The 25,053-nt window shown below is 43.4% G+C and overlaps 1 protein-coding gene across 4 annotated transcripts in view; it reads right to left on the bottom strand.

The window, feature by feature from the left end:
* cadm2a (cell adhesion molecule 2a) overlaps window positions 1-25,053 on the bottom strand; it is a 157,526-nt gene that overhangs the window by 39,005 nt on the left and 93,468 nt on the right. For 2 of the 4 annotated variants that reach the window (XM_040181280.2, XM_040181283.2), the window contains exons 2-3: window positions 14,487-14,513; window positions 4,723-4,872 (exon numbers count right to left, since the gene is read on the bottom strand). In XM_040181280.2, coding sequence (XP_040037214.1) covers window positions 4,723-4,872; window positions 14,487-14,513 — 177 coding nt within the window. The remainder of the gene's footprint in view (window positions 1-4,722; window positions 4,873-14,486; window positions 14,514-25,053) is intronic. The other 2 variants (XM_040181282.2, XM_078106651.1) reach the window with 1 other exon arrangement.

The following is a 25,053-nucleotide window of genomic DNA, read 5'->3' as shown; positions in this document are numbered from 1 at the left end:
AAAAAAACAATACGTAAACACTGTGTTTATGCCAATGCTCTGTGGCTGACTTTAAAAGAGGATGTATCAGACAGTCTTTGAGATGCAACACATGCGGGCAACAACCTGTTGAATTAGACCACAAACATTATAGATCTGGATTTTTTTAGAAAGTTGGTTGCCCGTAGATAAGTCTGTCAATAGACAGCAATAGATTAGTCACATAGACCTATCGTTTTCTACATGAGCATACACTTCCATTTTAAAGTTATACAACAAATTGCAAGCAAGAAAAGTATGCAAAAAGTTGGTGAGTTGAACTGTGGGCTTTCCCTAATCCTCATATTCCTCAGCTTCTTCCCAACAGGCAGCAAGGACAATTCATCTCAAACCTACTGTGCTCAGAGGCGCTCGCAGCTTCTCACACTGCCAGTGGCACTTTGGGAACGCTCACTATTCCACTGCTCCCATCGGCGTGTGCATCTGAATTTGCCACGTTCAGCAAGACAATTCCCAAAGCACACACTCGTGCAGAATGATCCAAAACAGCAACACAATTCTGGGGACTCAGAAGTGTCCTTTCGCTTTTCCATAATAACACAGATTTTGGCTTCTTTTTTTCATTTTCAATCTCCGAGCTCTGCGGTGAAAATGACATGAAATAAATCCCCAAGACCGACCCCTGGCGTGAAATGGAATGACCTGTGGAGAGCATCAACTGTTGAATTTCTATGCACCCTTTTAATGCTGCTCTTTCCTGTAAGGAAAAATATGAACGTCTAAAATGGAAATGCTTTGCATGCATCTGTAAAATACATACACGCATGCACGCACACACGCACACGGACACACACACACACACACACACACACACACACACACACACACACACACACACACACACACACACACACACACACTTTTAAATGCACAGTTCACACACGGATGCAAGGCAGCCCAGCGGGCAGACGGGTTATAGAAGAAGGCTTTGTAAATCCTATATGTGCTTAATCCAGACACTTACAAGAGAGTGTGATTCAAACTCTATTACACTCAACTAATACAGCTGAAAGACGCACAGGGCACAATCACTGCAGCAGGCATGAACCAACAAAATAACACCCGTGAATCCTCTTTATGGAGACTGAAAAGAGAGTTTGGAAGGCCCGGAATACAGCCTTTGTAATCTTTAGCCATTAAAACAGTGGTGGTGTTGTACCTCATCCACAATGTATGTGCATGCATTTGTGTGAGCGCTGTAATTGAGCCTGTGAATGTGTGGAAAGATAACGAGGGTTTGCATCCATTAAATAGAAGTATTTTTTCTGCAGAACGGTGCAGGTCGCCAGTACATAAAGTGCTTTTCTGCAGATCACATTAATGGCAGGCCATTTTCCCTCTAGAAGTGGGGTCTGAGGTTGATGAGGCAGTTAAAGCATAACTAGAAAACTTTTTCCATATTCATAATATGCTTTATATTAGAAAAAATCAGCTTATTTCATGGTGTGTTAAACATTGCAAAACGTACCTCACACATTTCAGCTGTTTGTTTGAGTAAACACAGTTTAAAAAGTCAGTCTCCTTCAATTTACAGCATTTCAAGGTAATTTGTAAAAATCTTAACCATCCATATCTATGCGCTGCCACGTCAACAGTAGTTCTTTTTTAATTGTCTGCAAGTGTACTCCGTTGTTACAATGGCTTTAGCGTGGTCCGCAATAAAACTATACGAAAAAAAAACCTGTGCGAAATATACACCACCGAAGAGCTAAGTGGGCGCAAAGAAGTCCACTGAATTTCTTGTCGTACCAGAAAAAAGGAAATGTAATACACCAATGCGACTATGATTTCTTTCGAGCTGGACATCTTCACCCACACATCACGAATCAAGACCACTGAGATGGACATGAGTAAAGCTGCCTCCATAGCCGGTTTTCCCTGTTTGCGGGCTTCACCCCCCTCCACAGTGCCCAGGAGCCCTGCAGCAACAACTCCTTCCTCCTTCCTCCTCCCTCTACGTCATTTACCTGCCACCGGCACGCAAAGCGCTATGACAATAAGGCGAAGGCTCGCCGCTGCTCCGGTCACGACGCGGCTGGCGTATTTAAGTCCTCGCTTAAAACTCACATTACTGATTAATCCGCCCTTAGTGGTGGTATCCCAGCAGGCCCAGTGTGAGACGCAGCTTTTTAACACACAAAGCGGGATTCTGACACCGTCATGTGGTTTCGGCACTGGCTACTGGACGTGAATGGCCCCCCCTATGGTCGTGCGAAGTATCCAAGGCGCTCGATACCCTTCTGCTTGACATATTATGTCGGCATACGCTCCACTTTTCAGTGCTGGAGGGTGGAGCAAAGGCTCAAAACCTATGCAATTTCAAACTCTTATAGAAACTTTTTATCTGAGACGTATGTTGTAGCCGTTTCATCCTGCCGTGACGACTGCGGAGGAAGATAATCATTTTTGTAGGCGATTTAATGAAACGCTTTTAGAAAGGAGAAACATGTTGTGGCCTTTCTAGCAATCTTTCAAAATGAGCTCCTCCAGACATCGGCGAGGAGTGTGTGACCTGTGCCCTCTGACATCCTACTTTTCCATTAGAGAAGAGCATCCCCAGATCCCGTTTTTTTCTTAACGCCGCCTCACCAGAACGAGGCAGACCAGTGTGCTGAAGTCTCTCGTATGTGTAACATAAAACGTAAGAAAGTAGCCGTTTCTTCATTACGGAGGGTGCTCTCGTGACATGGCTGTCAAAACGGCATCAATCTGGCTGACTAGCCTACGCTGCATGAGGAGTGGGGTCTCCTTAGGGCATCTGAGCGCCCTCCAGGAGACCTTTATCCTCATCCATGTTTCAGTGATGGCAGATATCCGGGGCGGCAGCATGCTGTGCTCCTCTGTGCACTTTCATCTGTTTGTATCTATCCGATGCATCCAAAACCGAACTCACTCGGTGTTCAATGTGAAAGATGGCAGATGGAAGAAGAGATGCCCAATAAGGCACTTCAAGGCGCCCCTAATCTTATCACGAGCAGAATGGAGGGTTTGGTAAAGTTCAATCCACGTCCCCCACTCTTCTGCAACGACTGAGCTCCACAAACAGACTGTGATATATTTGTATTGACACAGGGCTGTGTTAACCACGTCACAGTCCTGGCCTTCACCTCCCTTGTTATGTGTTTGTGAAGTGGCGCGTGTGGTCTTCTCGTGGATCCCGGTGTCCGAGTGGGGCAACGGGAATAGGCCTCTCGCGATAATCGATATATCGATTTACCGCACAATAAATGCAAATGCAATATATTGTATTTATTTTACATATAAATAAATATCACCAAAATTTCAGCTGATCATCGACAGGGGAAGGGAATGCGTGAAAACCACTACGTTATGAAGCGTTCTTTTTCGGGACGTCTACAGACAGTTGGGATGCCTTTCCAGGGGAACACGTTTTGTCAAACCCTACCGCATCGAACCAAGCCCGATGCTTCGCTCCGCTCTGTGTCCATTGCACTGGTTTTATTTATTTCGGATATATTCTTTCCTATTCCAATTGTAATGTCTAAATATTCTGAAGAATAATGTTCGTTGTTCTTCAAAAGTGCATACTTCAATTATTCTGCTCCATTGTTATATCGTTATTATTTAATCAGTGTTACTAAACGGTCTGAATATTACAATAATATCGTTCATCATTAATTTTGCTGCAATAATTGCACATCAAAAAGTAGTTATTGTGACAGCCCTAATCAGTTCCGTCAGCTTTGCCACGACCCACCAGCTAGCCCTCTAAAAACAGAATGTCATATCCGTACCGTAGCGCCGGGTTCTGGGTGGGTATAGTGACCCTCTAAGCTGTGGGCCCAACCTACTCTTAGCTGAGGAAATACTGGTTTACATTGGGAGCAGAAGGAGAAAGAGGCCCGTGGAGGGCACGAAGCCACAAAGAAAAATACTCTTGACTGCGTCGGGATAAAACCTGGAACTGGCACGATGCCATGTGACTAATTTCTTTCAGCAGAGTTTTTGTGTGCTGGAGGCAGCACGAGCTAAGGACTGCAGGGTTGAAGTGAAGGGTACCTGCACTGCGGGATGGATGGTTGACTTTGAGAGGGATGAGGCTGTTTCTGATGTTACTATTTGATTTGCGCAACAGTATATTGCGCAAGTATTGAGTGTATTAGCCTTAGATTCCAAACAAATTACAATTACACCAAATTGTTCAACCGTTTCTAATTTTCCAGTGTACATTATAAACAGACTAAAAAGTGACTGCACACAAAGAAATCATAACTACTGAAAATGTTTCATGGCAGGTAATGCAGCAAAACAAGTCGAATAGTCAAATATTTGTTTTCCTTATCAGACGGGTGTATATGAGATAAATGGATGGAATGAAAAAAAAATCGGAACAGCTGCATACAATCCTTTCCCAAGACAAAAGGAACGTATCTTTTTATATGTACTGTCAATGCACTCTCTGTGAAAACAGAGGATCAACAGGAAAACACAGACATATGGAATATGTTAAAGATGGTTTGACACAACAAAAACAACAGCTTGTTCAACCGACAAACACACAGGAACACAAAGGGTTATTCAGGTTGCTTTCCTGCCTAAAAGCATCCCACTGTTTTGTGTGTTTCCTGACTTTTTCAACCCCCATAATCCCAACACAGGGACTATTCTATAAGACTGCATCTGTTGTGCAGCAGCTGCTGTCTGTCAATATACAAAACTCACCTTTCTTGTCCCCAAAAAAGAGGGTCTGCTGTGCTGGGTTTGACCACTGGAGGGAGGTGTTGTCATTATACTCCACACGACAAGTCATGTTCGCCGTCCCGCCCTCTGTCACCGTCACATTCTGAACCAGTGGGTACTGACCGCTGATGCCTGTAACATAATCCACAAGGGAAATGTGTGAAAAAGAGACGAGGATGCACCAATAAAGGAGGAGATAGAAATATACAAGAGTTAGAGAGATGGTATGTGTTTGACTGCTCGATTTGTAAGGTTACTTTCTCGATTCAATTGGCTTGATGCATGTCAGATGATCATATAATAAATGAACAATGATGAGCGAGAAAGAAATGTGATTTTTTTTTTCGGTTCATGAAGATGTTCATAAAATAGAGAAGAAAGGACTTGTCTTTCCATGGAAGTGTACAGCTCACTCTGAAGGACAAAGAGAGGAAATCTGGTTTGCGGCTTCGGAAAAGGTTTAACACCCTAATTAAAAAGCGAGGATAGCCAGTCACTACTGTGTGCTAATTTGGACCCTAACATGGAACACAAAGGGGGCATTTAGCCTGCGGTACCAACCCTGAAACTTGAGCTTACACAGGGGAGACCAATTAAAAATAACATTTTTAGTAGACTTGAGTGTGCATGTGTGGATGCTTGTGTGTGCAACACCCGCTACTGAAGAGAGAAACGAGGGTTATTATTATTGCATGTGAGTAGTACATGTGGAGATAGTTTTCAGCACCACGGACAGGTCGCTACTGCCAGTAGTTTATCAATAGCTGCCAGCTTTCAGAACCCTGGACAGCTCACTGTTGTGCGTGCCTGCACATGCTTTGGTGGGTGTGTAAGTGTGCGTGTGAGGGAGGCTGTGAGCAAGTACATAATAATAACTATATATCTATCCCTGTCCCTATTCCCCAGGGACAGGTTTTAAAGACTGTGTGACTAAAGGCTTAGGTAAGGACGATTATTCATCCCCAGCTAACTCTCCCATCTTAATACACCCCCCCCCCCCCCCAAAAAACCCCTCCGGGAAAGGATCATGAAGCTGAACAAAACACACATTCATTGAAATAAATAAGTAAGAAATATTTGGAGTTGAGTTTTTATGACAGTCCTCTGTTTGATACTTGGTTTGTGTATTAGATCTCATTAAGCTGGCAATGTTTTTTCTTCCCCACTTCTGTTAATGACTGCACAGGTGAGATAAACAAACCATCAAACTCTGCTTGTCTGCAGGGTTAGCGGGTGAGGCAACCCTCCTCCCCCTTACCGACAGACCTGCCGTGAAGGACATGTTAAGAGGGGAGAAGGGGTGAGGTGAAGGAGGGGGGAGGATGCAGAGAGAGGTAAGTCAAGGTGCACGGGTCATTTCCAGTGTTGATTAAGGCCTCCTGAGGTTAATCATGCGTGTGAGAGATAGAGAGGGAAGAGCAGGGAAACGGGGGGGGAATCCAAGCGATGCAAGGATAGGAATGTTTTATTCATGAAAGTTTTGCATGACGCATGATCTGCCAACGATTTACCGTTCTCCTGCGCCAGCCGTCGCTCTATTTATTACTTCCTCTTTTCAAATCACATTTTTCCTCATTTTTCTCACTCATGCAGTTGGATAACATACAGCCCAGTGTGAAACAAATTGTATATTCTGTGCTGGCCACAAAGGGAAATCAGTGGATAACTGATATGCCGAATGGTGGCAATGATGATTTTTGCCAGAGGGTCTGCACAATATGATGTAGTGTAATATTCTAATTCATTACTGCAGTGGATGCGTCCATGCAAAATGTAATTGAGGATAGAGTAACGTTTGCGAAATGCTTGTTATATTGTCAACCCATCCATGAATATATAATCGGATTTTATTCTTTGAACTATATGCATTTGACAAACAAAAAACCCCGAATATTTAGAGAATTTTAATGTGCTCCTTTGTATAGATGTTTCCACAATAAAGACATAATACATTTCACTGCAAAAAAGAGATAGGAATTCATAAATATATTACACACAGTACTGACCCTGCCTGTTTACTTATTAGAATGGAGGCTACATATTACATCATACATCAACGTTTCTTTCTACCTATCTTTCCCTTTTTTCTTCTCTACTTCTACCAATGCCTTTACAGTTAGAATATTCCGGGATTCCCTCTGACTAAGTCCTTGGTTGGTGTCTGGTCAAACACGTCCGGTGGGACTGAGAGGGCCAACGGGGCCCCGATGATGGTTATATTAGAACAGTGTAGTCTTCTGTGGGCCTAATTGGCCAATGGAGTCGGTTCTTCCATTCTCCCCACTGGCCACCCAGACCTGATTTAAATGTATCTCCTGAGGGAAAGAGGCAGCTGTTCTCTCCTGATTTCCATGTCTAAATTTAGGTCCTTCGCTCACTTCACCTCCAAGCTTTCGCCTACTTTCTGCTTCTTGCACTCTCTTTTCCAGTTCACATACATCCACTCAATTCCATTCTCTCAGGTCCTCTCTCTCTCTCTCAGCCACGTTTCCTCCTCTGGTCGATCCCTGAAGGGTGGCATTTCCATTTTTTCTTTTGCCTCTCATTTTCTTATTCTCTCCGTCTTTTTTTTTTTCCAGATGTATCTCGATCCTACCTCCCTTCTTGTGCTCAGTACGGCTATATATCGCTCACAGAGAGTGAGGACAGTTTAATTGCCCTCCGCTTTGACTGACATGCCAAGGCTAAGCCAGGTCAACAACGTCCTCAAGTGCATGACATTATGAAGTAATGACATAATGAAATTAGCTTTGCTTAATTCATCTAAAGTTGGAACATATACGTGTGTCCCCCATACCACAAAGCAAAGCAAGCATGGATTTTGTGACTATTGCAACGCGGGTTGCAGCTGCCTCTAAACAAGCAGCTAATTATTATTTCCTCGAGATTCACACACTCTACCCTTCACACAGCTGCCTCCCGAGATGAGCTGAGTCTTAGGAGTTAATGGGACCATTCAGTAACCTCCAGTACTGTAGGCACGGCGCTAATAACCAAGACTGCCGGCCACTCCTCCCCAAAATTATTTGGACTTATGCCTCCCACTACACACAAAGTAGTGTCTCCAAACTAAACTATTACTGCTCTGCCAAAAGCAGATGATTGTGCTGTCAGCAGAGACATTCCCATCACGTGGGGGTACATTGAGACGGACGGTATCTGTTGCCAAAGCAAACGACTGAACAAATAATACGGATAAGAGTATCCGGGATGCTTCCTGTCCAGTCTCCGACGTGACCTTTCAAGCGAGAGCAGCCGAGTCTACTAACCTTTCTTATTTAGGCATTCGAGAAGCAGGGAAAGAGAGGGAGATGCAGTGAGACAGACGGACAGCCTGGAGCTACTGACCTTTATTCCAGGACAGGAGCTCAACTGAGCTGTAGAACTATGATGCATGGGCTTGGAATACAGGATTACAAACCGGATAGATGCAGTCTAAAGTTCTGATTAACCTTTGAAGCCCAGGAACATAAATACTCTGTGAATGCAGACTCTGGATTTCATCACTCTGTGTTTGATTTTCAATTGGAATCAGTCCCCGTTTTCACGGTGCCATCATTTCTATTGCATGTGAAACCATCACAGATCTCTGATATCTGCAAACGCTGGTGTTGTTACAATGAAGCCTCAAACAAAGTGGTGGGACAATCTGGCAAGTTGTAAACAAGTCGATGGTAGAAAATCCTGAGAATTAGCACATCCATGGTGTTGGTACCATCACGTGAAAAGCTGATAAACAAAGGAACATTTCAAGTTACAGTAATCAAGTTAAAGGCAACCTCAAGTCGATCAGAGCTCAAAGAGCACCGTCATCAAGATGCGGACGTCGGGTTCGAGTCTTTTCGGTCAAGCAGGTGGCCCGTGGACACTTAGCTGGTTACCCGAGTGATTGTCAGAGGGTCCGGCAGCAGGGTGGCGCCGGTGATTGGCGAAACCATACAAGGTCGAGGGTTTGATCAGCCAAAGAGCCGGTGTGAATCGGCCCGCGTACACAACGTCCTTCAGCAAGAAAAATCACCCACCAACATTCTTGCTGGTTTACAGCATCATCAAAATGTTGAAAAAGCAAATAAACCCAAAAATTTGAGCAGGTTTCTTTTTTTTTTCTTTTTCTGGGCGAGATCCAATTTTAGCCGATAATTTGGAACACAAAATGTTACTGGTAACTTCCTGGGAGAGAAGGTGACATATCAGGCAAGTGCATCATCACTCCGTGCTCTCGCTGTGGGACTCTCCCTCCCACTGTGACAATTTTCACACAAACTCCTTCCTTTTTCTCAGGAACATGTCATGCAACGAGACAGTTTTGTTTCCTTCTCTTTCGCTTTGACCTTTTTCACACCTTCTATCAACGTTCGTCCCAAATCCGCTTTGCGTCTCCAATGGGATTTATCAACATTTCACACCCTCACTGCTGAAAAATAAGCCTTGAATGTTCACATCGAAATTAAACTGCATGTTCATATGCAAATTAAAAGCACCAGGGTGACACAGCTATATATCTGTCTTCTTAAATAACAAAGGTTGAGGGTTACAGCGCTGCAAGTCATTTATCTTTTTTCATTTCTGGAAAACAGCAAAGTTAAAAAGATGCAAGCCAGCCGCTGTACATGCTTTTCATACTGAAGGACAAACAACTAAATTAAAAGCATTAAGAGTGGTTATATTTGGAATGAGCATAGCTATATTGACTTCACTTCGAGGTGAAAGCAATCTCGCATTTAATGATGTATACATTTACCGAGACTAAATCAAACAATCTCTATGGAAACACCATCTGAATGTCAAAGTTTATACCTCAAATAATTCAGAAATAACGAGTTTCTGGTTCTGATAACTGAAGGGATGAAACTTTTTTGGTTTTGTTTGTGTTTCTGAGTAAACTGTATGTTAATTTTGGATTCCGCGTGTGTGTTTCGCACACAAACGCACACTAGAATCTCAACTCGCTCTTTTGACAGCGATAAGACTCCTGCTGTGAGCAAATTGAATGCAACCCCTGCAGAGGGTGGGGCTACCTTTGTATTCGACACTGGGATACAACCACCTCAGGACACTAACTTCTGATCTGCAGATATGAAATTAATTACCCTCCACCAGCTACGGCAGTGCTGTTGCTATTTACATACAGTAATTAGAGCGGGAAGCTGTTGGATCTGCCATCACAGGGGTGACGTAAACCCCCCCACAAAATATCACCTACTTCTCCCCCGGAGATAATAGGTGTTGTTTAAGCGTTGCGCGGGGTGACCGAGAGAGGACGGCTCGGTGGGAACCGAGAGCTGTCAGAGAGGAGAGTGACATCTTTCTGGCCGGTTTTGGAGATTGTGGGAGGGTGTTTCCAGTCGCAATCGATGGCGTGAAAGGTGTTAACAGACGGTGTTATGGTGATGACAAAACATCCAGGAAAAATGTCTCCCATGATATCACTTTGTTGTATGTACAAAGCACTACAGAGACAAGCACGCCGACGCACAGAGACGTTTCTCTCTTTTTACTCTCGACGTTATTCACTAAGGCGCTACGTTACAGAAAGGCTTTACATGTGGTTTAGGAGTCAGATATGTACACGAGTTGCTGTATGTGTATTTATATATTAGAATTTACAAAAGCCCACATACTAATTTCAAGCCAGGGGGCGGAAGTGCTTTCCAGACTCCGATATTATTTGCCCAGTAGCCCATCTTTGCCCTTGATTCAGGCACATGCATTTAAAGGGCAGCGATATACACCTCTGCCCGTTGCCTGCATGCGAGCGGCCTGAGTTCAAGCTTCCTTTGTGCAGGACGACCTGGGATTTCACTCTCCTTTCTGAGCCAAGGGCAGGCATCTCATGGTTTTATGAAAGAGGTAAACCTGGGCTTCATAAATACTTCATACACTGCTTTTGTACAGCTGGCAAAAGGCAGCAGAAGAAGCCGAGAGCTAATCCTGGTAGGGGTAAAGAGTGTCTATTTTGACAGGTAAGTGAAAACACAGAGCAAGTAAAAAAAAAAGACCAGTATATTGAATGTCTCATTCAAGCCAAAGATGACCTGGTTCTAACACTGTGTGATGTGAAGTATACATACGGCAAACATGCATATAAATTATGCTGTAAAGATAAGCTGGTATAAATGCATGTCTCTGTAACTGCATACAGTGTGTGTCTTACTAATGTCACAAGTGCTGTTTGAAAGTGAGCAGTGCAATTTATACTAAATGTTATTTTCAGTTCATCCTATTTACACAAATACCAAATTCAGAGTCTCATTCAGATATTCGTCTCTTTAAATAAGGCAAAGCCATATCAGCAGTCGTACATACTCTTCCTGGCTCACTAGTTTTCGTGAAAGCAGAAGGCGCATCGCCTGTCACGTCTACACATTTCGGGCTTTTCTGTATCATTTAACATGCTGTTCTTATTCCCAACGCCTCACCTACTCTACGTATGTCGGGTCAAAGTGAACATTGGGGATTAGTTTTTTTTTTCTTCTCCAAATCAAAGAATGAACGTACAGGAAGTATTCCACATAAATAAGTGAACTGTTTACAGCGGAGCCCTTAGTTATGTGTGTGTTTGACCCCGTCCATCCGCCACATCTTCATCCCTTTAATTTGGCTCTGACTATTTTTTTTTTTTAATTTCATCAAACTGATTTGAAGGGAAAATGTGCTTAGCTCCTTTTTATTTCAGACTTTTATATACGGGGTGACGGCAGAATGATCGCAGACTAGCGGCATTCGTGAGGGCAAATCAGACTAATCATCTCTGCCACCAAAAACTGTCAAATCCCCCCAAATCAACATGCCACAGTGTGCTTCTCTAGTGCCTGGTGATGTGTTGATAGATACTATTCATCTAAGAGAGATCTTGGGAAATGCTTCTCGCCCCTGGGGAGATCTGTAAGACTCAGTGAACAGAAAGTGGTATGTTTTAAAAACAGCTCCTATCATTTAGCTCGTGTGTCAAACTGTGATGCTCCTCTGAGTGTGGGCAGGGTTGACGCTGAAGATCTAGTCTCAAAGCAAAGCCCTGCAGGACTACAGCTAAGTATATCATTTGAGGATATTTCATGACTAAGTCTAAAAGTCCACACATCAAGTTCCATAAATCAGATAGATAGAACTCGACTGAGAATCAGCACATTGCTAATAGCTAGTTTGGCACAAGTTGGATGCTACAGATTAGGGATGGAGGGGGCTCCCAATGCCAGACTTTACAAACCCTTGTTTACTACACAACCATTAGTTTGTACCAGAGACTTGAACTTTGACACTCACTTTGAACAACACAGCACTGGCTCTGGGCTACAATGAGTATTAATATAGTGCATCGCTTCAGGTACACACACACACACACACACACACACACACACACACACACACACACACACACCCACCCACACATCCCCGTGCAGGGATCTGTGTTGTGTTTAATGAGGTCCTTTTTCATGTTCTTCTGCATCGCTGACAGTGATGCCATTATGTTCACACATTTTCTTAAAATAGACCAGATTTGATCTTCAACCAAATATATATTACAGTGACAGGAGAGATTAATTGTTTGTGGTGTACAGAGTAATTGGCTGTACTATATATACTCTTAACCACTCAGATTCCTTCAGTCCCATTCGGATCTCTCTCTCTCTCAGGGCCACATGCTGAGGAACGGGCGCTTTGAGGTGGTTTATCCACCACTTATAGGCATAATTCTTACCTCGCTTGTTATGTTTTCTTACCAATAGCCTCATTATAACGTTGAAAGAAGCAGGAGGGAGACATGTGCTCGACTGTGAACTACACATTCTTTGTTCCCCTATTAGGAGAGCAATGGATTTCCTATACCGTCACAGTGAGATAGAAAAGCGTGATAGTTGAGCACAGAAGGCTTTTAAAGAGAGGAGGATCAAAACTGACTGAGACGGAGATCTTTCAGTCAAACACTGCACGTGCAGCTGGTCCGGAGGGATCATCTACATTAATTACGCAGTAAAACATGGGAATCGATACTACTGATGATGATGACGAGGAGGAGGAGGGAAATGGCACACAGCATTTTAAGCAGAGGAATGTGAGCAATAAACCAAATGTATCACTGCACAATGGCCAACCTTTTAAAAATGACAAACTTTGCTTCAAGCGCTTGAAATGCAGTATGGATTTACTGTTTATTTGTACAGAAGCACCAGTTTTATGAAAGAAGACCACCGCGGTTATTACAGAACGGGCAGCTACACACGGTGATGAAGAATCTACCTGGTAAACGGCCCTCCTTTTTCTAACGAACAACAAACAACTGAAGGTTGTGGCGCCTCTTCCCGTTTTAACTCCGCTGGGTGAGAATTAGAGAGTATAGATTCTTCTGAAAACAGAAAGTAACTTTGAGACAACAGTGTTTAAGCTGTCGACTGGATTTGATTTTTGATTTTATTAGATGGGGCGGGTGTTTCAGGTCACGGTGTTTTCATGTCAATTGGCTATTAATTGCAAATGAACACTTTTTGTGTATATTTATTTTCACATTAATGGTTATATTAATACCGCATTCCAGCATCTCTTGATAACTCAAGTTGATGTGTTCATCTAGCCAAGTTTGTAATTGCTCTCTAAGCTGATATTTATCATTTTTATTTAACTCACTCAGGAATGGCAGCGTGTTCGAGACCTTTGCCTTCTATATTCATTAGCCATAGACGGTAACAAAACAGAATGACATCATGATCGTGGTTGACTGAATTCTCCGTTTTAAGAGGGATGTTTGAAGCACACGGCTGAATGAAATCACATAATCTCTTCCCACGTAAACCCTTTTCCTCTGTCCTCTGATGATGCGGACGACTTGGATTATGCTGATTGGCTGCCACCTCTCCAGTGTCTGGCAATGGCAAAGGGCAATAATACACCATTGAATCCTGATAATTCATCTTTTGACCTCGGAGAGCGCTCTTTAGAGTCCACGTGCTTAAATCATTTACTGGCAAACATGAAAGAGCGTATGCATGAACACAGGCTCAGCTTAGTGCTGCAGTGGTGCTACCGTTTCTGAAGACTTTCTGAAGATTTCCCATGAATTCCACGGTCTCATGTGACAAGAAAACATGCGTAGAGCTGATAGAGCTTTTTACTACAACACACTGAATATGGAGCATTTTTGAAAGCTGAAATAAGATGTTAAATGACCAGTAGGCTACTAGTAGGGTTGCCACCCGTCCCTTAAAAAATTGGAATCATTCCGTTTTGAATCAATAGCAGCATCCCATGCAGATAATCCCATCCCATAATCCCCCGAATTATGTCAAGACTCGTTCTATTCGGCCCGTGATTGGGTAATCCTAGCTGCTATCGTTAACCTTAAACAAACCAATCAGAGTCAGAGGAGGGCGGGTCTCTTGGCGTGTTCATCTGAAAGAATGGCGGGGGCAGCTCCAGGTACCCCCCCCCCCCCCCCCCCGCCCCCGCCCCCCCGCTTCCAGCCTTGAAGCGAAAGCGAACCCGAACCGACGAGAGTGGGAGGAAGCACCGGTGGATCGCCGACGTTGGGTTCTGTTTTTTTCTGTACTAAAGGTGGCAAGTACTAAATCCTTTAAAAAATGCTCTGCTGCCCTTTAAAAACTGCCATCTAAAGTACGACTGAAAAAAAATGAAACAACCCGAAATTCCAGTCAATTCTCTTTTCAAAAGTAAAAAATCCTGTTGAACTACACAGACGTTACTTTTGTAAGGCTGAGTATGAGGCGTAGCAGGGAAATGCAGCCACAACTCACCTCGAGCTTTGCCTTTTGAAGCCATCACTGAAGTAGCCAAGGAGACAAGAGGGGGTTGGACGGACAGCAAAAAGAGGCAGACGCCAGAAAAATAGAGAGGAAAAAGAACAGACAGAAGACAAAGCAGATGATTAGAGAACTGTGGGAAGAACAGTGTGCCTGTATGTGTCGCGCACGTGCAGGAACAGCGCGTCTCTATACTCAATGTCAATAGCGACTGCTGAAAACCCTTCGAATTTCTCAACCATGGAAGACAATGTCCCATCTTGGCTCATCGGCAAATTGAGATCTTACAGTGTGGCACCTTTTAATTAGTTGCATGACATCATTTGGATCACTCAAGGCAGCTTGGTGCTTTCTAATGAGCGTGTGAGGCCCCATAAGGATATGTGTAGAGTATAGACGTCATGATGTGGATTAGTGAACGTCAACATGTGCTTCGTTTGATTTTTTTTTTTTGTGGGAAATGAAAGACATCATGAACATTCTACAGTTGATTATCTCGTTCTCAGCAGATGCCTGCATGGCTCCAATTATATGTGGACAAACAGAGAGTAATGATTTGTCTGTCTGTGTGTGTGTGTGTGTGTGTCCATGCGCACCCTGGGACACGGTCCTATTAGGTTGTGATTGACAGCACTGTAATCAGAGAGGGGAAGCACAGAACATGATGATATGGGGAGGTTCAACGAACAGCTCTGTGAAAACCGTAAAGGCCGACATACAGTCGTGTAGAAAAATACGGCTGAAAGCACAACACGGACAACACAACCAACAACCAGAGCACCACCTCAGAGACGTCCTGCTGGTAAAAACACAGAAGAGAGACAAATAAACAACACCGATTGTCTATTAGCGCGCGTGCGCGTGTCGGTGTATTTGCGCGTTTTTCCCGAGGGAATGACTCTTATGCTTCACACACACTGCTTTGCCAAATTGATGGATCTATTGGAATGCCTCCAGTGAGCCTGGTAAACCTGTACAGCTCTAGGGAGACAGTGCCAGGAAAAGAATGAGAGGGGAAGAACAAAGAGAATGGAACTGCAGGTGGAGACTCTGCAGGTTTTAAAAAAAAATATTGTGCTTTCTTTAATGTTTTCTTTACATGTTAACAAAATTACTCTCCCTGTGAATAACATATATGTATATAACTGTATACTGTACATATATTATTTCCTATTTTGGCTGCAAACTCGACCGCACACAATCTGACATTCAGTGTTGAAAAGCAATCCAGAAATAGAAACCAACAGCTGGACACACATGCATATTTTTTTGTTAATATCTGACAGCCATCGAATCCTAACGCTCAATTTTCAGTGGCTGATGGAAGATGATTATGTTTGGTTTGTGCTATGGCGTGGATCACCAAGGTGCAGGAAAAAAAGAGTGATTCAGAGCATCATTTTAAGTTGAAAGGGTTCAAAACCTTAAAAAAAAAGATTGTCCAAATAAAAAAGGTTGCAGAAAGTAGTAGCGTCCATCTTTCACCGCTTCTTAGATAAATGCCAGCACTAACCGGATCAAGATATCTGCGTCACTTCTTTGGTCAAACTGGAGAAGAAGAAAATAGAAAAACCAAAGCCGCACGACTTCTCTGTTCCAGAGGCCGCACGCATTAATGCGCACACACACACACAAAAAACGTCCCACCTTGATGCTGTTTCACCGGGCACAAGGGAGAGGGTCAGACGTAGAAAGGGGGAAGCGGATGTCACAAAGCCGCCTTCTACATGAGCCTGATGGCTTTGTGAAACATTCCCTCTGCAAAGTCTGACCTCGCTTCGTTCCTGCCTTTCATCCCGGCTGTCAGAGTTCCTCGTCACAAGTGTGTCTCTGTGATCTCTCCCAGCCGACGGCCATGGAACAAAAAAAAAATGGACACGGAAGACCGATAAAAGAAAAAAGGGCTGTATAGTTTTAGCAACTACTATATATATATATATATATATATATATATATATATATATATATATATATATATATATATATATATATAAGCAAGAACAGAAGCAGCAAAGAAAAAATAGGTGGGAGTTTTTTTTTTCTTTTTCTGTCCAGTATTACAGTTACCAGGCAACCAACACAACAGTTTGGTAAGTCCTGGCAAGCTGAAATTGAACAAAACACTTTTCATTCCACTCTTGCATTCCCCCATTTTACCGTGCCATGAGCAGAGTGCTCCAAATTGATTACACAATGGCCACCTCTCACATGCTCTCCATCCTCCTGTTTGGACAGGATGCACTAAAGAACTAAGAGGCAGCAAGAAGCCGGCACCTGGATGGGATCAAATTCAGCCGTATTTCCACAATGAAATCAGTATTGTGTCCACCATCCTTTTCATTAGCAGCATTCAAATCAATTCAAGACTATATGGGGGTTTGAATGTATTTAAAGCTCTGTCAAGCTATACTTTTTGCTAAAAAAAAAAAAAAAAGACTTTCGATAATGTCAAAGTGAAGCAGCGAGCAATACAAAGAATCAACTTTATTTTTAATCTAGTGCTTCATTGGACCGCTGTTCCAATAACTGTGGCTGGTGGAGCAAACTGGAGCCACATCAGGAATACAACAGCAGTAATATTGGTTCCACTGTTCAATCAGGTGGGGACAGTTGCTCCGTTGGCCGTGCGATCAAGCAGTTGTTTTCCCAACACTGCATTGCGTCTCAGGTAAAAATCTTTTCCTTCCCCTCGTGGCCTGAAACCTGGAACTATGTAACACAGTCAGAAAGAAAAACACTTACGAACTATTCAACACATTTTATTTTCCAACCTTTTGTGTGTGTACAATATGTAAACAAACACACCACCAAGACAGAAAAGTGAATGTATGGTGGTGGAGCAGTAAAACATTGCAAAAGAAAAAAGCTCTTCTCTCTCCCTGTCACCGTCAGCGGAGTGCCGTAACAAACAAACTGTGATAGACACACACACACACACACACACACAGCAGTGATCATAGTATCCCTTAAGGGTATAAGTCACCAGGGATGACATGTTTTAAATTCCAAACATCCTTCCTGTTCTTTTCCATCTCTGTTCTCCCTTCTTTAACTTATGCTCTTTCAGGAGTTTGTTATTTCACTCTTCGCCCCCCTCCCCTTTTCCCCTCCTTAACCCTTTTCTTTTCCCCGCGTTTTTTCCTTTCCGCATTTCTTTGCCGCCTGGGGGCTACCTTTTTTTTTTCTCCCACAGTGGCAGATGCATTCAGAGCCTGGCATGCAGCGAGAGGCCTACGGAGATCGATGTGTGCAGCGAGGCTCTCTGAGCTGTCGCGTGCCGTAATGGAGAGTTTAGCTTATCTTTCGTACGGAAGCAGCTGCTTTGAAATATGTTTAATGTAACTGCAGGCCCCTGGTTTACAACCAAAATTCCAGCGGCCAGCAGATTGCTGTAAAACATTAACACCCTCTTTGTCACCTTATGACGCCCTCGTACAAAGAGCTTGTTGAGGAATATGCACGTTGCCAAATGTATTCCAACAATAGTGACTGTTTGGATTTCATGAGAATCATCAGCAGAAATACGACTACCAGCAAATCTATTTAAATCTTATTTGATTTAGCGCAGCTTTCGCTAAGGGCCGCAATTCATCTCAGCGTAATAAAGGAGATGGTAAACAGTGCTAATAGATGGAATCAAGCTTACTTAACTCAGCTTATTGCCACCGTACTGCCGGCTTTATTAGATCTGTCTACCTCGTCCTTGTTTTCTCACATTACGGGGGGAGGGGTTGGGGGAGGGGGGGGGGGGGCACACATCTGTTTGTTTTGTCATTTAATCTAGCATATTTGATTTCCACTCCTTAACGCGATTACACACACACACCCTGTCCATGGTACAATCATCTGCTCATGAGCTTAATACCCATAAAACACACACACACACACTTGTGTGTTGATTACGAATACACACAGCAGAGATTCAGAGTGAAGAGCTTCCAAATGTATTTATTCTGGTAGCACCTCACGTATGCACACTAAAGCGGGGGGGGGGGGGGGGGGGGGTCACATTCAGGTGTTCTGGGTCCGGACCCCCAGACGATGGATCGTGACCTGGACCGACCGGACAGTCAACAGTTAAACGGGAAGTCAAACTGTTAACCTTTACACGACTCGTTGCACGGTACACGGTACACGCCGACCAGTTGGCGCGCGTTGGTGAACATGTCACGTGATGCTGCTCAGCCAATCAAATTTATATTGCAGTATATAACGCGGCTTGAGGGAGATGAAAACAAGAGCTGAAAATAGATTAAACATATGGGGCCACCACACCTGATACCGACACAAGTTAATTGGCAGCAAATGTGCTTTTCCTGATCCTGCCTTTGTTAATTTAGCAGAATGGAACATCACTTGCATCAAAAGGTGGAGCTGAGGAAAATGGAGATGCAAGGCTACTGGAACCTGCCAATGTTCGTGTCCACACTAAACAAATCTTTAGATGACGAACGATTACATTAAAAAAACAAGAAGCGAGATGTTAAATAGACAAAAGTCTACATCGGCTCTGTTCCCTCTGGCATTCGAGGACCTACAGTGACTTTCAGACGGTTATATCAAAGTCAGTGTAACATCATAAGTCCTGCTGTACAAGATAAGCTTGTTATGCGTAGGGAATCTTACTACCTAATCATTGTTCAATTCATTCTTCGATTTTATTCTTACTTTATTTGGTTTCCTCTCAGATCGCAACAAAATGTAAGTATCATCTTGTAATGTAGAATAGAGATTAATGACTGCCCTTAATATGTCTCAACCTTATGGACATTTGCTGCACAACGAGTAAGTATGTGTACGTGTGTTCTGTGGCACGTTGTGTCAGAGGTTGTTTTTCATTTCTAAAACCAATACTATTTTACAACAAGTTTTAGAAAAGAAACACTTGAGGAAAACTTACATTAAGCTTGGCTACTTAGTCTTGTTTCACATGTGAGAGAAATAGTGATTTCCGAACGGCCTCCTGTTCTAATAAAGTGCGTCTATAAAACCGTCTCAATACAATCCACAGTTATTGCGTTAGGAAGAGGGCTCGCTGCCAGTAGCCTGGTGGTTTTAATGTCAGGACATTTTGGTTTACAGCCCCTCTGTCACTTGACTTCACAGCTTTTCTGCAAGAAAGGTCAGAGCACAGCAACAAAAAAACATGGACCACGTGTACACTGCTCACACAGACAAACACACATATTCTTGGGTGTGCACACTCACACAGCAGAAACAGTGTATATGATGAAACATGGAATTCTACACAACTGCATGTCTCACAGGTTTCTCCCAGAATGCACAGCAAATAAAGCATCGCACACACACATCAGGCCTTATTAAGAACATGTGGCACTCTGCATTGTGTACAGCAAATAATTATCTACTGATCCTTCTTCCCACTAATTCATATTTCATGTTTATCGACTGTATTTAACAGACAGATGGTGAGATGGGCTTTAGCTGGATTGGGCATTGGCACTCAAGTCTGGACTCAAGACCACTTTCCTTGAAGTATTCTTTTTTTAAAACTATCAATTTAGTCTGTTAACTGAAAAGAGCTGCTATCTTAGTTGTGTGAACAGTGGATCAGCAGTGGGAAGACGCTATTGGCCATGACGCTCATGACTTCTCCTACAGCCTTTGGACCTGGTCTTGAAACAAACTAGACTTGACCTGGCCTTGGACTACACTTGGATTCTGTCAATTTGGATGGGACTTCAGGCTTAATGGAGATACGTTTTGAGTTTGGGAGTTCTCAGATGTCTCTCCAACTGCAGATTTAAATTAAACGTTATATCTGCAGTTGCAGCCATCTCTATTTGGTATAAAGGCCCTTTCAAAAAGCATCGGAGCGATTGGCTTTGTCCCATGCTGCAGGCACTCCGGACAAAAAAAAGAAAAGGAGAGTCAACATTAATTGTGACCCTTGGGACTATTAAGTATTTTCTATTTTGAAGCAGCTCATACTTAAAATTTTTACTCATTCCGTTGGGCATATGATGAATTCTTCATGAGTATGTTCTTAAAAACTGACATGACAGGAGGACCAAACTCATCTCATTAATCCTTCTAAGACACCCTCTGGACCGTGACAATGGCAGCACCCTCCTGCAGAGACCTTCAATCCACCCTCATGGCAGTTCTGTGGGTAATATAGTATGCATCGTTTTCATCCATCACTGTGCAGCGGATGGTGTAAAGGAGAAAGGCGAGGATGAATGATGAGCAGACGAGAGCAAAGAAGATAAAATAATTTTGGGTTTGACCACGGTCACGTCGTAAAAAAAAACCCTGCCCTCTGACGAGAAAAACAAATCCGGGGCACATGCACGTGAATAGAAATACACACACACACACACACAGCCCATACATTATGGCCATACATTTTTGCCATTTAAAGCATTAAAGATATTCCCCATGGGCTCCACAAGCACATTTCAATTTCCACAAAACCCCCCGGGGATATCGAAATCATGAATCTCCCCAACAAGAAAAGTCAGACCGGCAATTGCAATAGGATGATGGACACACACAAATGCGCACGTGTTCACGTACACACACACGTGCACACACACACACACAGCGCACAATGTCAAACAGGTACTGCCGTCAGATGATGGACAGTCTGGCTGCAGCCTATAACTCAGCAGATGCTTTTTGTTTCCACTGCTTCCTCAAATGAATAGTTTAGAAGGTGAAGTTATATTGTGATAGATGCCTTGGGGGTAACAAATGGCCTCCTCTAGACAAAGCTTTGAAGTGGATGTGTATACCTGGTCACCAGCCTGTAATCTCCAGCCATTCGTCACAGGAGGGGGGCGGAGGGGGGACAGGAGATTTTGAGGGAAAACTTCCAGATAATACGTCCTCCCTCCGCGGCGAGGGGATATGTGGCTGTAATGCTTTTTTGGTATTAGGTAGTCTTTTTTTTTTAAATCCCAACCTCGGAATTGTTTTATATTTATGAGGAATTTATATGGCTTTATTTGTTCTGTTAGTCTGAGATCTTGTTGAGAAGGGGAGCTTTTTATCATCGGTGGAGAGGAACACGGCGCCTGGAAAATGCCTCCTCCCCTTGATAGTCAGACTTTGATCAAAAATGTGTCATAGCATTTTGCTCAAGCTGAATTATTCAAAGGTCAGTGAACAAAGGCATGTTTGTGCTGTGTTGCATTTGAAAAGGCCGGAATGATGGTAAATTGGCAAAGTGGTCACTGTGTCTCTACGGGGAGCTGACCGGTGAGCTTCACCCTCGAGGGACCATTTGGCATCAAACAGCGCAAGCTCCCTGTGATTGTCACCGCCTCAGTCATGGCCAGACCGTTACCTCCCCGTTCCAAAACAGCACCTTTATCTCCCATTCTATTTGGGGCATCCAGTTTCTGTGGATTTCCAGCGGGGTCGAGAAGAGAATAGACTTCCGACAGGAAGGGCTGAAAGCTTGGGACCTGCGGGGCTTTGCACCCCTAATGAATGCTGCATGTATGTGCACATGCGTGTGTGTGCGCGTGTGTGTGTTAAGATCTTCATGGGTTCGCTTAGAGGCGAAATGCCGCGTGGCCTCTTGCGTGAAAGCATGTGGGTGAGTGGACAGCCACAGTGCGAGTGGTCTTTGGTAATGATGGCAGTAGGCGATCCGTGGGGCATCATCGCGGCCTCAGTGGGCGGCGTCTCAGGGGAGGCCGCAACTATAAAGGACGAGGGGAAGAAGAAAGGACTCAAAAGACACGAGGGGATTTAAATTCCTTTCAAGTCCACGACTATAGCTTTCTCTCCTCTGTCTTGCATTCTCTTCCTTTTCACGCACACTTCAGCGATCGGCGGTGCTGTTCTGTCCATGGGGCGGACCAGTGGAGAAGCTAAGAGCAAGTAGAAAAAGACAACAGGGGGGGAAGAGGTGACGCAAAATGGCTGACCTTGCGTGTTCGTTTCGTGGCCCGTTTGCGTTAAAGCGTTCATTCCACTTCAAAAGCTTGCATTATTCAGTGTCTCTCTTTAGAACAACTCAGGCAAGTGTGTGTGGGTTATTCACATAAATGCACAAAATATATCACTAAGCACAAGGGACACAGGGAAGCGCAGTAGGTTCTTTTTTTAATGAAACTGCTGTGGCGATATGAGGTGAGGGGGGCGTCAACATGCGCGTTTCCCGCGGGAGTTAAACCGACTCACGCTAACCAGGTCGGCGAGGCCCCCTAAAAGGATCCTCCACTCCAATCCTCTTTGTTCGCTTCTCCAGGGCGTGTGCAATATACTCCATACAAAGTGAACATTTTTCAGCCATGTTGTTTCACAGTCCTGTCCTCTACAGTGTGAAATAGAAGGCTATGGGCCAGGGGGAAATAGAATCAAAAGATAAAAATAAAAAAGTTAAAAAATAAAGTGCACTAATGCTTTTATGTTTAATTTGTATCCATCCATCAGTCTGGTGCTGCAAGTGCTGTGCGCTATTTTGAAGATGTTGACCCGTCTACAGGCAAGTCCAGTGTTAGGTGTGGTAATTAATTCATTAAAACTCAAAGTGACAAATGTGTTTGCCCCCCAAAAAATATAAGTATAATATTGTTGAAACGGCTATTTATTGATTGCAGTGATACCATTTGTCTTATTTTACCTGTCCATTTGATTTATATTATTGATGTTAGTCGGCGTTCTGCAAGGTTCCTCCTCCCACTCCATCTGTTTTGTCCTGTTTTGTGTGATGGCGTGGGTGCGCTTGCCTCCTGCCGGGCTAACCTGGCGGGAGTCATGCCGCGTTGTCCTTGTGATGGGAGTTTGTTTGGAAGTGACCTGCATGGTTTAGTGTTGCATTGGTATTTTTAAACCACCCAACTGTTCAGACAAAATGAGTGATTCCCTGTTTAATTCTGTATTTCTTCTGACAGTTTTATTTATTAGATTCCATTTGGTAAAATGTTGTCTTGTGGGCAGAATAAAGAATATTTGTGCTTTTATACCAGATAAATTAAAATAAAGGCCACACCTGGCCTCACACTGTTAACCTTCAAAGGCTAGAAAACATGGACAAATTCCATTTCATGCCTCAGCTTAAATTTGCAGAAGAACAAAAGAAAAACCATGTCCAATTACCGAAGACAAATATGAACTCATCTGGGTCAGTTTTAAACAAATTGAACAGGAACTAATTCTTTCGGAGTGTTACAATTGAACAAAATAGATAAATGAAATGGTGACTTGTTTGCTCCCACCCCCATCAAATTAAAGTTGACCTCAACGTGCTCCTATTAAATCTATCCACAGGCTGCAGCCCATTGGGAGCTGTGCAAGGACAGATGGGGGGAGGGAAAGGGAGGAGGTGGACACAGCTGTGCTACAACGTGATGCAGCCTCTGCAGGATAATGCACATAACATGGCTTATTATTACGAACGAATAACTTCACATTCCTGTCATTGTTACCATGTTCCCTGTGTTTCATAGCTTTCATTTTAATCAACTCTCTCTCGCTCTCCCATTCCTCCCTCCTTGTCTTTCTCACCCATTACGAAAGTGTAAATTGGACACAGATAATTGAACATTACTATCCTGGGAGATAGCTGGCGCCATCTGTTACACGTCCACCCCCAACATCACAGTGCATCGCACAATGTGCCCAAACTTCCCAATGCACCATGTTGAACATTTGTGTGGGCATGCATGTGCTGCCGTGTTCAGGGTCACAAACGTGTTCTGGCTGCTCTCGTGGCCCCGCAGGAGGATCTGCATTGGTCGACAATGTGAGCCAGTGACATCAGACGGAGAGCATTTGTAGTAGGATATACTGTATAAGAACAATATTACTGTACTACTTTATTATGTGTATTGGTATTAGAGTGGTGGAAACCTCCCACACACAAACAGATGCTACAGAACCACATAAGCAGCGAGTATGAAAATCACTGAAAATGTATTTTTACGAGCAGTATAATTACGATTCCTGTAATACATTTATTTTTTTTAGATTTATCCATGTTTTTGAAAGAAGGAGAACACATTCCAGATATATAATACATGATCAAATCATCGTATCAAATGAGTTACCTGCAACTATAATTTAATGAATATCCCTCCTGCCTCCGTTTGTGAGCGCCAAGCTTGACTCGACAGGTTTTTGACCGCAGGGAAAATGTTGTTTTGGAATATTTGAACGTCAACAAATGCTGATTTAAACTTTTAAATTTGAGTGAATTAATGATTATGCAACGGGTGCAGACTCCGTCATCTCCAACCCACTCGGTGAAACACAAGAGCAGAGGCTATCGATGACTCGTTTTAGAGCTGTGCCTAATATTAGTAGTTAGAGGCCAAATATCATTATGTATTAAGCTTCAAACTATTCGGTAATGCCATATGCAATTGACCATACATTAAGCTCACAATTTATTGTAAAGATATAAAAACCTCTCCCTCTATTTCAGGTTAGCCAGGGTTGGGTCATTTTCAAAAACGTAAATAAAAAAACACCTTTCTTTGTAGTTGCACCTTTGGCTGGAACGCGCCGCCACCAGCTACCCAGTAATTGTGCTCCAGTTATTGTCTAATGGTCGGTGTTGTTCATTGCTTGTATGTTTACATAA

This window comes from Gasterosteus aculeatus, chromosome 7 (assembly GCF_964276395.1).
Source record: "Gasterosteus aculeatus chromosome 7, fGasAcu3.hap1.1, whole genome shotgun sequence".
NCBI classification, from domain to species: Eukaryota; Metazoa; Chordata; class Actinopteri; order Perciformes; family Gasterosteidae; genus Gasterosteus; species Gasterosteus aculeatus.
Note: the sequence above shows the minus strand (reverse complement) of the source record. Positions and strands in the feature narration are given on the sequence as shown.